Here is an 11842-nt window from a genome sequence, read left to right as displayed (position 1 = left end):
ACTCGATTACCATGGAAACTAATCGATTAATGCAACAATGCGATTTGATTTGTAATTTGATTTTCCACACAGGAATCTGCGTTGTACTGGTAGCGTGCACAATGTAACTAACGTCTGATTGATTCAATATCGAGAAATGTCCTTTGCTACTTTTGATGACGATGACGAGGATGGGATCGATCGAATAGTCTTGTCGCTAGAACAAGTTTCTCACGAACCGGAGGAATTCGTAGCATCGAGCGATGCTCTGTTGACTGGTTGGACTGTAGACCGCTCTGTAGCTCCAAATGAAAACAAACCTTCGTCTCACCGATCCTCTCTGGCCGTAAAAGACTCTAAAGATCTGAGATCGAGTACTCCTCGAAAGATATTTTCTCGCCAGAGAAATCGTAATGACGTGATCGAGTTTAAACATTACCTACACCCTGAGAAATACATCGAAGAGTACAGGAATGAAAAGACTAAGCGACAAGAAGCTGCTCTGAGAGAATTAGCAAACAAGACCGATAGATGCAGAGCGTCTGATAGCAGTGTAGAGTTGAGAAAAACTTGTACAAATTGCGATTATTTAGAGAATGGAACGTCCAAACACGTCCCTAGTGTTGTAAGTATGAAGGAAGTACAAACAGTTGAAGATGACAATACTGTTAAGCCGTTCATTGTTGTCAAATCAAAAGGATTGACTCGACCTGCTAATTTGCCAATGTCGGGACAATTCCACGGCAGAAAACTTCAGTGGAGGCCATCTGTTACGAACAGAAAGATAACTCACTCAAAGCCATCACCTTGGTAAGACAATTTTAATATTGATTGTACCACATGTTACGCGTGACTGGAATAATAACGATCACTATTTATCTAAACATTCATTTTAATCCTTCAAACATCACTTACACGCCATAAACTACTGACTCCTTCAAATAAATTAATCATAAGTTGCTGAGTTTAGCCATAAGCTGTTTTCACATAATTGTTAAGTACAAATTCATACGATACACCATTCGTGAAGTCATGAAAATATAAATTCCTCCAATTATCTATAATTGAATTTTGATCGTAAGCAATGCGCCGATGGATCGATAAAAATGCTTAACATTTTTTATTACAATGGGTAATCAAAACAAAGTTTGAGAAGCGAGTTTTGAGGCCAGCACGGCTCTTTTTCCTTTTTTAAATTACGCAAACATGTTCTCTCTTCTTCAAAATAAATCTTGATTACTCCCGTTGTTTTCAGCGTAACCTGCCTGCACGCAAGCTCGCCCCCGGCCGAGGAGAGAGGGAAGGGATTTCTTCCTTTCTTTCCTTCTTCCTAGTGTGTTTGTAGAAGCGTTATCCAATTACGCAAACGAAGATCCTACTCGCAAGTTGCATTTATTAAGACGCTTTGAACGCTAGCTATACTTAAGATGTGGAGGAGATTAGTCAGAAACTCTCTCTCTTTTTAGGAGTCAAGCACACATTGATGTGACTCTTGAGATTACATCACAGGGTGGTGGTGACGTCAGTCAGTTGGTCCACACCAGCAAACAGGTCAGGCTTTGTAACTTTCTTAAGAATTCGCTGGTTTAGAAGAACAATGATAAAACTGCTTTATATGTTAATGAAACAGATCATTTTCGTTATTGAAGCTACATTAAAGTGGTAGAAGATTAGGGGTCAGACGTTAGACCACAGAGTCAGCGTTCATTATCACATATAGTACAGTGTACCACCTTATCCGTGAAATCGATTGAAAAAAAATAAGGTTTAAAATCAGCTCAGGAACCAGAACCAGCCATCTTGGCCTGTTGACCGACTAAGCTTGGGCAATTTAGAATCTGCTACGTAGCCACAATAAATTCACAAACTCATAATGGTTTTCTTGATTTTGACTATCATCGACTATCAACTACGTTTTGCAACTCCTTTGTGGTAAGAATTTCGGATAAAAGTTTTTTGTAGAAAGCAAAAAAAAAAGTTACATCCAAGTACGTAAGCCAAAAAATGAAATAGGAGTTCTAAGATCTGAAGGAGAGTGGTAACCTGCTATTAAGAAATGGTCTTAGTGGGTGAAGGAAAGGGAATTTTAAAACTATCTGTGAAAAGGAAAAGGAAAAAACTGAACAGAATCCTGAAAGAAAAAAGTTCTTGTTGTGGCTTCTTTGAAATTTAAACTTTCCTCAATTTTTTTTTGACTTTGACAACAGGAGCCTTTCGAAATTTTATCTCCACAGAACGAGGATTACAATTTATTCCAAGAGAGAAGATCATCGACGAACTTAGTGATCAAGAGAGCAGACTTAGGAGGTTCACCAACTGCAACACTGCGAACAAACAACAAAAGTCCGGCCCCAGCTACTCGAGCCATCACTTCTCAAGCTATCATAACTCAGTGCTCTCCGATTGAAAAATGCGACGCATGGGTGAAAAACCGAGATAATGAATTGGGAAATTTCTCCAGCAAAGCGAAGGAACAGCTCAGCGCAAAACCGCCTACTGTTCGAAGAATTCTCGCGTCATCTGGACACTCTACACCGCTTTCTTTACGCGGCAACTCGGTGAGCTCTCCTCAGAAAGATTCGTCTGGTCCACGATCGACGGAAAGCTCAGCGAGTTCAACTGGAATGGATTATTCTAAATATACTGACATGTTTAAGAATGTGTTAGAATTTTACGGAACGAGACGTTTGAGGCCAAAATCACATTCAGCAGTGGAACAGTTATTATCCATGAAGACATGACAATCGCATATTTGTACAGAGAGGACTGTAGGCCTGTCTGTAGAGTATGTCTGTAGAGTTCTTTTTAAGCGTTGATTCAGTTTGAATGCCAGAATCCGGCGCTGCATTGCACGTTCAAGATCTCGTCAAGTTCTGCTTTACTCTGCAGACTAGGCTTAAGGAAAATAGATTACCTTAAGTTCGCGATAAATTTCAGTAAGGAACTCCACCTCGTTAAATCACCACTCTGCAGTTAAGGAACATCAGTATACACGTATTGCAGTAAATGTACACTCATGTTCGGCGAACCTCGGATCACGACAAGTTAGTTTGACTCTTGTTGCTGATTATTTGTTTTTTAATCATGAATCTACGATCGCAAATTCTGAATCGGATTGGCTTCGCTAGTCACTATTGAGAGGATATCAGTTGATTTTCTACTGTCACTATCCATTCCATGGTAAACAACGAGTTAAGTAAGTAACTTAACAATGAGCTTTTGAAAACAAAAGAAAACTCCAAGGCATGAACCTATCCTGTAGTTAACCTTTGAACGACTTCTAGATTTCGACTTTTATGCTTTTTAGTTGATTTAGGTTTCTCTCTCATCAACTATTACCAGATAGAAATCTTTAGCTCATTATCTATTGTTTAAGAAAAGCGCACATGTCTCAGAGTCTCACCAAGAACACCAAAATCAAAGAAAACCCAAACGACCAATCAGAATAGAGGGGAACGTCATAAAGAGCCAATGAGAACTCAAAGTATAAAAACTTCAATGTTAACTACGCAGGCTTAAGCACGATGAGTTGGGAATCGCTTGTTGAGTTAAAATTGTGTAAATATGTACAGCGAGCATGTATAAATATGTATCAAAATTTGTACATACAAAAACGAACTAGAAAAGTATTATAGGAATATAAATATTATGTCAAAAGTACATGATGGTTGATCAAGAATACATTATTTGATATGACTCCGTTGCACTTCTCTTCTCGAATCTAACTATTCAGCACCGCGCGACATGTTGTGCCGGTGAAGTGCATCGATATGGAGGAGGGGGTCCTTTTGGAGTGCAAAGAGAAAATATGACGAGAGGGGGAAATTTTTATACTCAAAGGAGGTTAGGTCGGGGGGGAGAGAGGTGGTGATTAGATAAATTCGAAAGAGGGCGAAAATTTCGTGAAGTTCGCAAATAATATACTTTCATGCTTACGTTCCTTTTGTGGCGGGTTAAAATAAGAATCGGATCGAATTGTGAGTATTTACTGGCGTCAATACAGAGTTCATTGGTAAAAACATTTGCGACTAGCTCCAACTACTGTTACCATAGTGATAATTTTGAGCTATATCTGAATGGGCTGTCTTGTATATATCTCAATTTTGATTGCAACCCGATAAGAAATATGTTTCCGGAGACATGCAAAGAACTGCTGCTATTCAAATGTACAAAAGGGCAAGCTAGGGTGTAAAAATGTTTAGAAATACTTTTTCAAGGCACTTTTTGAAACGTAATCAGCGTACATTCGGATATTCCGTGCAAAACACTCACGCCCTATACTAATTACAGTACGTCATTCCTTTTCTTAAGCACGGTACGATACAGAAAAACTGCAGCGCGCACCAACGTCTAATGCATTTGAGGGCGCATGGAAGAATGGAATTTTCACCACAATATGCCAATAATTGAGAATAGAAATCGCGAAATCAACTGGCCTGCTTGTCTAGTCGAGTGTGTACTTTCAGCGCACAAGATAAAAAAAAAAGCTGCAACGAAAAATTCTGGCGAGGGAGACAAGGCCAAACAAGGCTAGATGGAGACCGTGATCACCACAGCTCTCCTGCTCGAAGAAAGCCTTAATACTTCAAATTTTAACCAAAAACTTTGAGATATTTTGAGAGGGAAATTTTCTAAAACAACGAAGTGTCGAGGAAATATTCGCCTCGGAAGTCTTTCGCAAATCACAGACATTTCTTGAGTGTTACTGTTCGCGAGTGTTCGTAATCGACACGGTAACAATTTCTCTGTTAAGGCTCGGATTCACATTTCTGTCGTTGTGGCAAAAAATTACATGATACATTGTACTTCGTTTGTGCTTATTTTATTATCATTCGAACAACTCGAGAGAAGGAAGACGCTGAGACTTAAAAATATGAACATTCGGTTTACAACCTGATGAAAAAAGTTGACATGTACTCCTACCGACATGTATAAATAAAATAAATAAGTAACGACAATGGATTGAGCGAATCTTCTTTATAATATAATTTTTACAAGATTCACAACGCAATAAAATATATTTGAGTGCATTATATTACATGCGTGATCCCCTGGCCTTTTGAATTGGATTCTTGACAGTTAAAGGATGACACATACAGAACTTTGTCCTTGGGACTTGGGCCCAACCGACCGTCTACGATTGGCTGTTTCAAAAAATGAACGAATAGAAGTTTAGAGATTAAGTAGGAAAAAAAGCAAAACTGAGACACAAAGGACTAAGACTTCGATCCTATTTAAATTATTATAGAGCGATGTCAGGCTTAAGCAACAAATTGTTGTACCTTCAATATAAACATCTCGCATAAACTGGCCACCAGTCAAAGGAATACTGTCGAGTGAAAATAATAAAACAGCTGTTACACAAGCAATTCATTCGGCCTATATCGCAGACAATAACTCTGAAAACTACACTCTTAGATCCTGCGACACACGACGCATTCTAGCCTTCACTCATCCCCACTACAGTGTAAAGCAGAGTCGGTGACTTACTTTTCCCGGCAAGGGTCGAGTACCACTTGATAAATGCCAAACACGGGTCTGGGAGAAGAACAAGAACAATTATTAGCACAGGCCAACCAATGATTCATCTGGAAATTATCAACACATAATTACAAAACAAAACTATGTTGTATAACGGGGGTAAGTTTCTAAAGAAACTTTGGTGCTGCGTCGGTGAGAGAGTATAACAGGATAATTTAGTATTATCAACTAAGTTGATAACGTAAATTGGCCACCGTAAAGAGTTTAAAAGCTGACGTTTCGAGCGTTAGCCCCTCGTCAGAGTGATGAAACGTCAGCATTTAAACTCTTTACGGTGGCCAATTTACGTTATCAACTCAGTTGATGATACTAAAAAAAACTGTGTTGTAGTCGCTGATCTTCACCTGTGATCTGAAGTTTTGACAGAGACACAGCTGCTGTACAGCACAGGTTGGATACTTGATGGATCTTTGCTGCGGTAAAGAACACGATCCTGATAGACAAGATAGAGCAAATGAATCATTACACGCTCCTTCATTTGTGCTTCAATACAACGCAAGTAGTAGCTCAAGTCTGCAGAAAGTAGGGTATGAATATACGCCTAACAAGTCTACTCCCCATTCGTTCCTTGGGATACCATGCAACGATCCCACATCCAAAAACAACGGTTGCGGAAAGGGCCTAATGTCTGAATACATTTTAATGATGAAAACAAACCCATGCACATTGGTGTTTTGTTCAATTGAGTGTCGTAAAACCAGAATAATCACAACGACCAATCAGAACGAGAGTCGACATTAACCAATGAGAACTTAGAGTGAAAAGAGGCAAACTGTTTGAAACGCGGGAAAACGCGAGGGACTAAATCGCGATTGGACTTTAATATTTTTGCATCCGCTTGGTTGAGACGATGATGCGAATTTCTGGAACAATCGCGTGGCAAAGAAGAACAAAAGCAGAGCGACCCAGGATTACTTCAGACTCTCCACTGAAAATTGCTCTGCGTCTCTTTTGGCTTTCGTGCTCCAGAGGGCGAGTTTGAGGCATACGCAAGGCCTTGAAAAAACAACTTGAGGTGCACCCAATGGGTAGAGGTATGCAAAAAGAAAAGATTAGAAGAGTTTAAGTGTCTCTCTTAGTTTTAGGTGAATCGAAGGAGAGAACTTATCTCACCGTCCAAGATGGTGTCCTGTTTTTCGATGACGAGTCATAGTTGTCACTTTGTATGTCATGCTTGTAACTTGGTAAAAATTTGATGGGCGGTTCGGTGAACCCAACAAACACTTTTCCTGTTACAAAAAAGAATATGTGTTGATATTATGGGTGATGTTTGTTTTTTTAAAGCACAAAAAGAAGATCTAAATTATTTGTGGCTGAGTATAAAATGATAAAAAAGGCACTTAGTGATGAGTGTCATAAACACAACACAAAAGTAGAAAAAACAACCAATGCGGAATAGGGAAAAAAAACACAAGAAGGTGACAAGAACCCTGACTAAAATCAGTAATTTCTGATTGGTTGAGAAGATGACACAATGTTTTTTTGACCCATCACAGATGGAGAAAAAGCTAAACAAAAATATAAAGGAAATTTAATGACATTCTATATCACCTTGCTCCATAAGGTCGAGTAGCTGATCCTTTGCTAACAAATCCTGCAAGATAAATAGGATAATAAAAACTATCAGTGATTTTTCTGATGGACACATAACTTCTCCTCACCATTTCAACACATCATTGACAATTAAATTATGAGCTCAAGATTTCTATCTGCTAACAAATAGATTCCATAATGCTGTGCACATATAGCTCCCAAGATCAGATTGTCAATTCTTCCCTCTAGCTGCGACACATTTCCTTGTTAATAAGTTACAAGAATTTGGTGTTAGATCAAGATAACAACTTCTACCTGATACATTTGAGTATTCTCATTATCTGTTGGCTGGATAGTGTATGAATATTGTAGGGAGAAGTTACTTGTTAATCACTTTTGGGAGTTAAAGGGTTAATAGATCACAGAAAATAAAGTGGTAGACAAGGCACAGCACCAGGTTTTTCTCTTTACCACCAAGCAAAAAAAATAAGGAAAAAAACTTTAATCCATGTTATGACCACTGCATACTAACTTTACACTCAGGGTTTTCCTGATCTTTATATTTTTCAAGCATCCCATCCACTTCTGATCTGCCAAGAGTCACCCTGAAGTTAAAGTCTCCCAACCAAAATACTCGATCAAAGTTGGCTGTTAAGTCCAGCTCTACAACATAAAAAAATAAAAGTAGATCACCCTGGAAGTTAAAGCTTTTCATTCATTCATCTAAATTAAAACAGAATGTCACAAGAAAGACAAAGTGCCAAATTTTAATCTCAAACATCAAGATAAATGTGAAGTGGTCAGAGAAATGAATAATTGCAATGAATTCTGACCATTGATTCTCTCGGGCTGATTCTCAGGCGACAGTGACAAAGACTTGCAAATTGTCTTGTAGTCAATCACACGGTCCAAAGCTTTACCCTCATCCGCTGCAAGATATGAGGTCTAAAAGTTAGTCTGAAGTCTGAGGGTTCAGCTATTTCTCACCTGAACAAGAATTGTTAACTCATTTGGGGCATTGTGTAGCATGATCATGTACAAGCCAGGGTATAACTCTTGGAGTCCTACAGACCCCTCTCCCCTTCCCCATGAAAAAACACCACATTCGGGAGACTAAATTTCAAAGTCAAGCACATGGTTGAAGAAAAACCAAAACCATCTAGTTGATTTTTTTCATGCTCGGTGACAACTGAAACAACATTATTATGGAAAATTACATTCACCATGAACACTGAGTAGTAAAGAAACTTGATTTTTCCAAACAACAATAAGAAGCAAACCTAATGCAGTAAGTAAAACTTACAGGTAAAGTGGGAGTCAATAAAAAGGAATGATGTTCCAAAAATGCTGAATGAAACTGCCAGTGCTCCCTTAGAAGCAAAAAAAATACATGTTATCCAAAATATAAACATTACAAATAAATCATTCATTACAATTAATCTATAAAGACACTGCATATGGAAAAATAAGATTCAAGCACCATTTTAGTTTTAAAACTAATAAGTATCTTGGTGTCAATGAAAAAAAAAAAACAGGAAAAAAATAGGTTAAATGATATGTATTTTTACCTTAGTTTTTATCATGTGTCCCACTCGAGTAGACACACTATCTTCACTCACAGCTAAAAAATAAGGAAAGTTTATTTTTAGTATTTTGAAAAATGTACCTGAAAACTGATCTTAAGGTTGCCTTTGTTTTAACAAGATTCCCATGGCTTGATTGACACTGTGAATTTATTGACTGTGCACCAGGGAAGTTGAAAACTAAACAGCAAAAGCCAACCGAAAGGATACCAAAATTTAAGAATGGTGAAAATAACACAGAGCTAAAATGATGAAATTTAACAACAAGGATTAAATTTTCAAAATGAACAACATCTATTGATATTTACCATGCAGTGTGAAATTCCTAATAACAGTTGTGCTATTGTCTTAGGTTAATCATGCCCCAAACACAGTTAAACATCAATATTTAATATCTTATGAAGTGAGGAAACCAAACAGCTTGCTAACTACTGTAACAAAATAAGTGCACTGCATAGTTTGTACAAACCAGAACAAAACCAGACAAGTTCTCTTCTGATGAAAATTGCCAAATGCAGCAATCCAAATGAACAGGAGTGCATCAACACATGTGATGGGCCAAGGGTTTCTTGAAGACGGATCTCCCATTCTTTACTGCAAAGATAATGTTTTAAAAGAAAAAAGTGAAGTCAATCTATCCTCAATCATCACAACAATGAATAAATATCAATTTAGTCTATGGAAACTCATGACACAGAGTGTAAGCATTACCGCTGAGATGTACTTTCTTGCAAGCCTATGACATAAAGATCTTGTAAAAAGTCAGTTGAGTCTGGTATTAGGAAGTCATCTAAGTAAAATGGAACTTCCTGTTTGAGGAAAAATGAAATCAAAAGATCAAAGATGATATATGTCATTGAAGTTATTATTCATGCAATCTACATCAAAGGGACATAAAATCCCAAAGGGATTGGAAACTAGACAATTCAAAATCACAACAAAATCAGATTTGCATTTATGACCAGTCATCAAATGCTGTGTATTTACCCTTTACACCCTAACACCAGTATGCATATTCTCCATACTGTTCTCTACACATTTTTTAACTTGCTGACAAGGAGAACTTGTTTAACAATCTAGAGCTTCGTGAATGAAAGTGATCCTTGCAGTAATGTGCACTACTTAGGCAGTAGTGAAAATAAGGCCTGAAAAAAAATTCAGGCCTATACAGGATTTGAACCCATGACCTCTGCGATACCGGTACAGCACCAACTGAGCTAACAATCTAGAGCTTCTTCAGTTGGTAATCATTTCCTTTATTCTCATGACCTTAATGTGTGACTCAGGGGTGATACTGTAAGGAGAAATTAGATGCGAGTCACTCTTAGGGGTTGAAAGGTTAAACTAAAATAGAGCAATATCCTTTACACTTTCTTTGAAGCCCAGTAGTTTTGCATTTGATAGGGAAATGAATGACAATCTTTTTTTTTTTAACATAAAATATCTATTTTCTTCAAACATCTGGATAAAAAGTCCATTCATTGCCGGTATCCATTCCAGAGGTTAAAGCATAAGCTTACCTTTTCCTCATGCATATTCCAGGTAGCAACAAATATTCCAATTTTTCTATCAGGCAAATAACGTTCCATTTCCTCCTTTAAAAAGTTGCCACTTCTTGTCCGTGCGCTTCTTGCTGAGACATGGGGAAGTACCATTGATCTTGTTGTGCTTGAGAATTCTCTAGTTGACCAATATGACAAATCTGTTTCTGATGAACACCTTTCGTTACTAGCTACCTGTTCTAATGCCTTACTCAGTTGTTGCAGATCAGAAGCAGAGTTACATTGAATATTGTCCTTATTTGTTTCATCAGGATGTATGCTCTCATATAATCCTGATGCATTTGCTTTAAGAGTTCTGTCATGGCCTTGCTTGGTTGGATCATTTTCATAATGATTGCTTGCCTTGATAGTCACATCCTTGCACAAACCAGCTGGGTTAACTCCTTGTGTTTTAGCATTCGATTGGTCAGGAAGGGTAGGGAGAGTAGAATTGGGGTCCCTGTGGTTTCCCTTGCCCTCTGATTTTCCTTCAGCATCACTAACGCTCAATGAATTTTCTTCATCATCGCTTACACTGGTTAGGCTATCATTTGAGGAGGACAGTGTAGTTTCATCATCTGCAGGGGTCTCATTTTTCACCTCAATTGATCGTTCAGATTTTGGATGAATATATGTTGATTCTGTCTGTGTTGAGATGTCATCTGTTGATTTAACTTGCTGTGGCTCAACCCTCAAAGGATGGACAACATTCTTTTTCAAAACTTTCTTCACAAAATCATCGTTTTTGACGCTATTCTGATTAGATTTAAAACTATAAACGAGATCCTTTTCTGAACCGATATCTTTCAGAGGTTGTATACCCCTAAGATTGCGATTGATACTTCGATTATTCTTATCGCGAGGGCTCCCAAAAGATTCATTGGAACCAATGCTATCCAAACTTCCCGTGCTTCCTCTACGTTTCAAAGGTAACGGATCTAGCGCAACATTCGGAACATGTTTATGACTTCTCCTTTCGTCTTCTGATCCAGAAGCAGAGTTTCTGGGCGATTCATTGCGAGTTCTTTTGATTCCTTTTGAATTCAACGCCGCCAAACGAGGACTCCCTTCGCCGGAAGTTCGCGAATTAGAACGCGGAGAAGTAGGAGGATGTGGGGCAAATTTCACGTTTTGATCACTTACTTCTTTGACCAATAGCACCTTATCATTGTGGGATGATGATGAATCTGATATATTTCCAGCTGATTGAGATTGCCGCTGGTGAAGAAGCTTTGGTCGGTCAAACGATTGCTTCATTGCGGCTGTGCGTAGATTATGATTGAAAAATGAATAATTTCCTCCTTCAGCCATGATGATGCGGCTTTATATGCATCGTGTAATTTTCCAAATTTAACGGTATTTCAAAATTCGAAAATAAAAGCGGCTAATAAGCAAAAAATTAAAATTGTTATGGGTCTGCCATGTTGTTTGTTCGCTGTGGTGATCAAGGTTACCGAGCCAGATATTTTGTTTGGGAGGAGTAGGTGAGGACATTAGTGTTTGTAGATCTTACCTGTGAAATTATGTAAGAGGTATATATAAGAGGCATCTCAGAGCCGAATGAGGGTGGAGCAAGACGAAACATCACACGAAATTTAATGTGCTTATGACAAGTTTGAAGTTTCACGAATACAGTTAAAGGTTGCAGCGACAACATGATAATCC

General features: G+C 38.1%; 2 protein-coding genes across 2 annotated transcripts; one reads left to right on the top strand and one right to left on the bottom strand.

Annotated features, from left to right (window-relative positions):
- The first annotated feature begins 5 nt into the window (after positions 1-5).
- LOC131795668 (uncharacterized) lies at positions 6-3646 on the top strand. The gene is made up of 3 exons (XM_059113263.2): positions 6-789; positions 1446-1530; positions 2214-3646. Exons 1-3 carry the CDS (start codon positions 137-139, stop codon positions 2718-2720), a joined length of 1245 nt encoding a protein of 414 aa, XP_058969246.2. The 5' UTR covers positions 6-136; the 3' UTR covers positions 2721-3646.
- Positions 3647-4793: 1147 nt separating this feature from the next.
- LOC131795697 (uncharacterized) lies at positions 4794-11753 on the bottom strand. Its single transcript, XM_059113303.2, has 13 exons — positions 10157-11753; positions 9348-9445; positions 9106-9230; positions 8622-8674; positions 8357-8423; positions 7887-7982; positions 7586-7716; positions 7072-7114; positions 6634-6749; positions 5865-5953; positions 5470-5517; positions 5262-5308; positions 4794-5123 (listed from the first exon to the last, which is right to left on the bottom strand). The coding sequence occupies exons 1-13, from the start codon at positions 11486-11488 to the stop codon at positions 5059-5061; spliced, it is 2310 nt and encodes a 769-aa protein (XP_058969286.2). The 5' UTR covers positions 11489-11753; the 3' UTR covers positions 4794-5058.
- Positions 11754-11842: the final 89 nt, after the last annotated feature.

This window comes from Pocillopora verrucosa, chromosome 4 (genome assembly GCF_036669915.1).
Source record: "Pocillopora verrucosa isolate sample1 chromosome 4, ASM3666991v2, whole genome shotgun sequence".
Lineage (NCBI taxonomy): Eukaryota > Metazoa > Cnidaria > Anthozoa > Scleractinia > Pocilloporidae > Pocillopora > Pocillopora verrucosa.
This window is presented reverse-complemented; position numbering and strand designations above follow the sequence as displayed.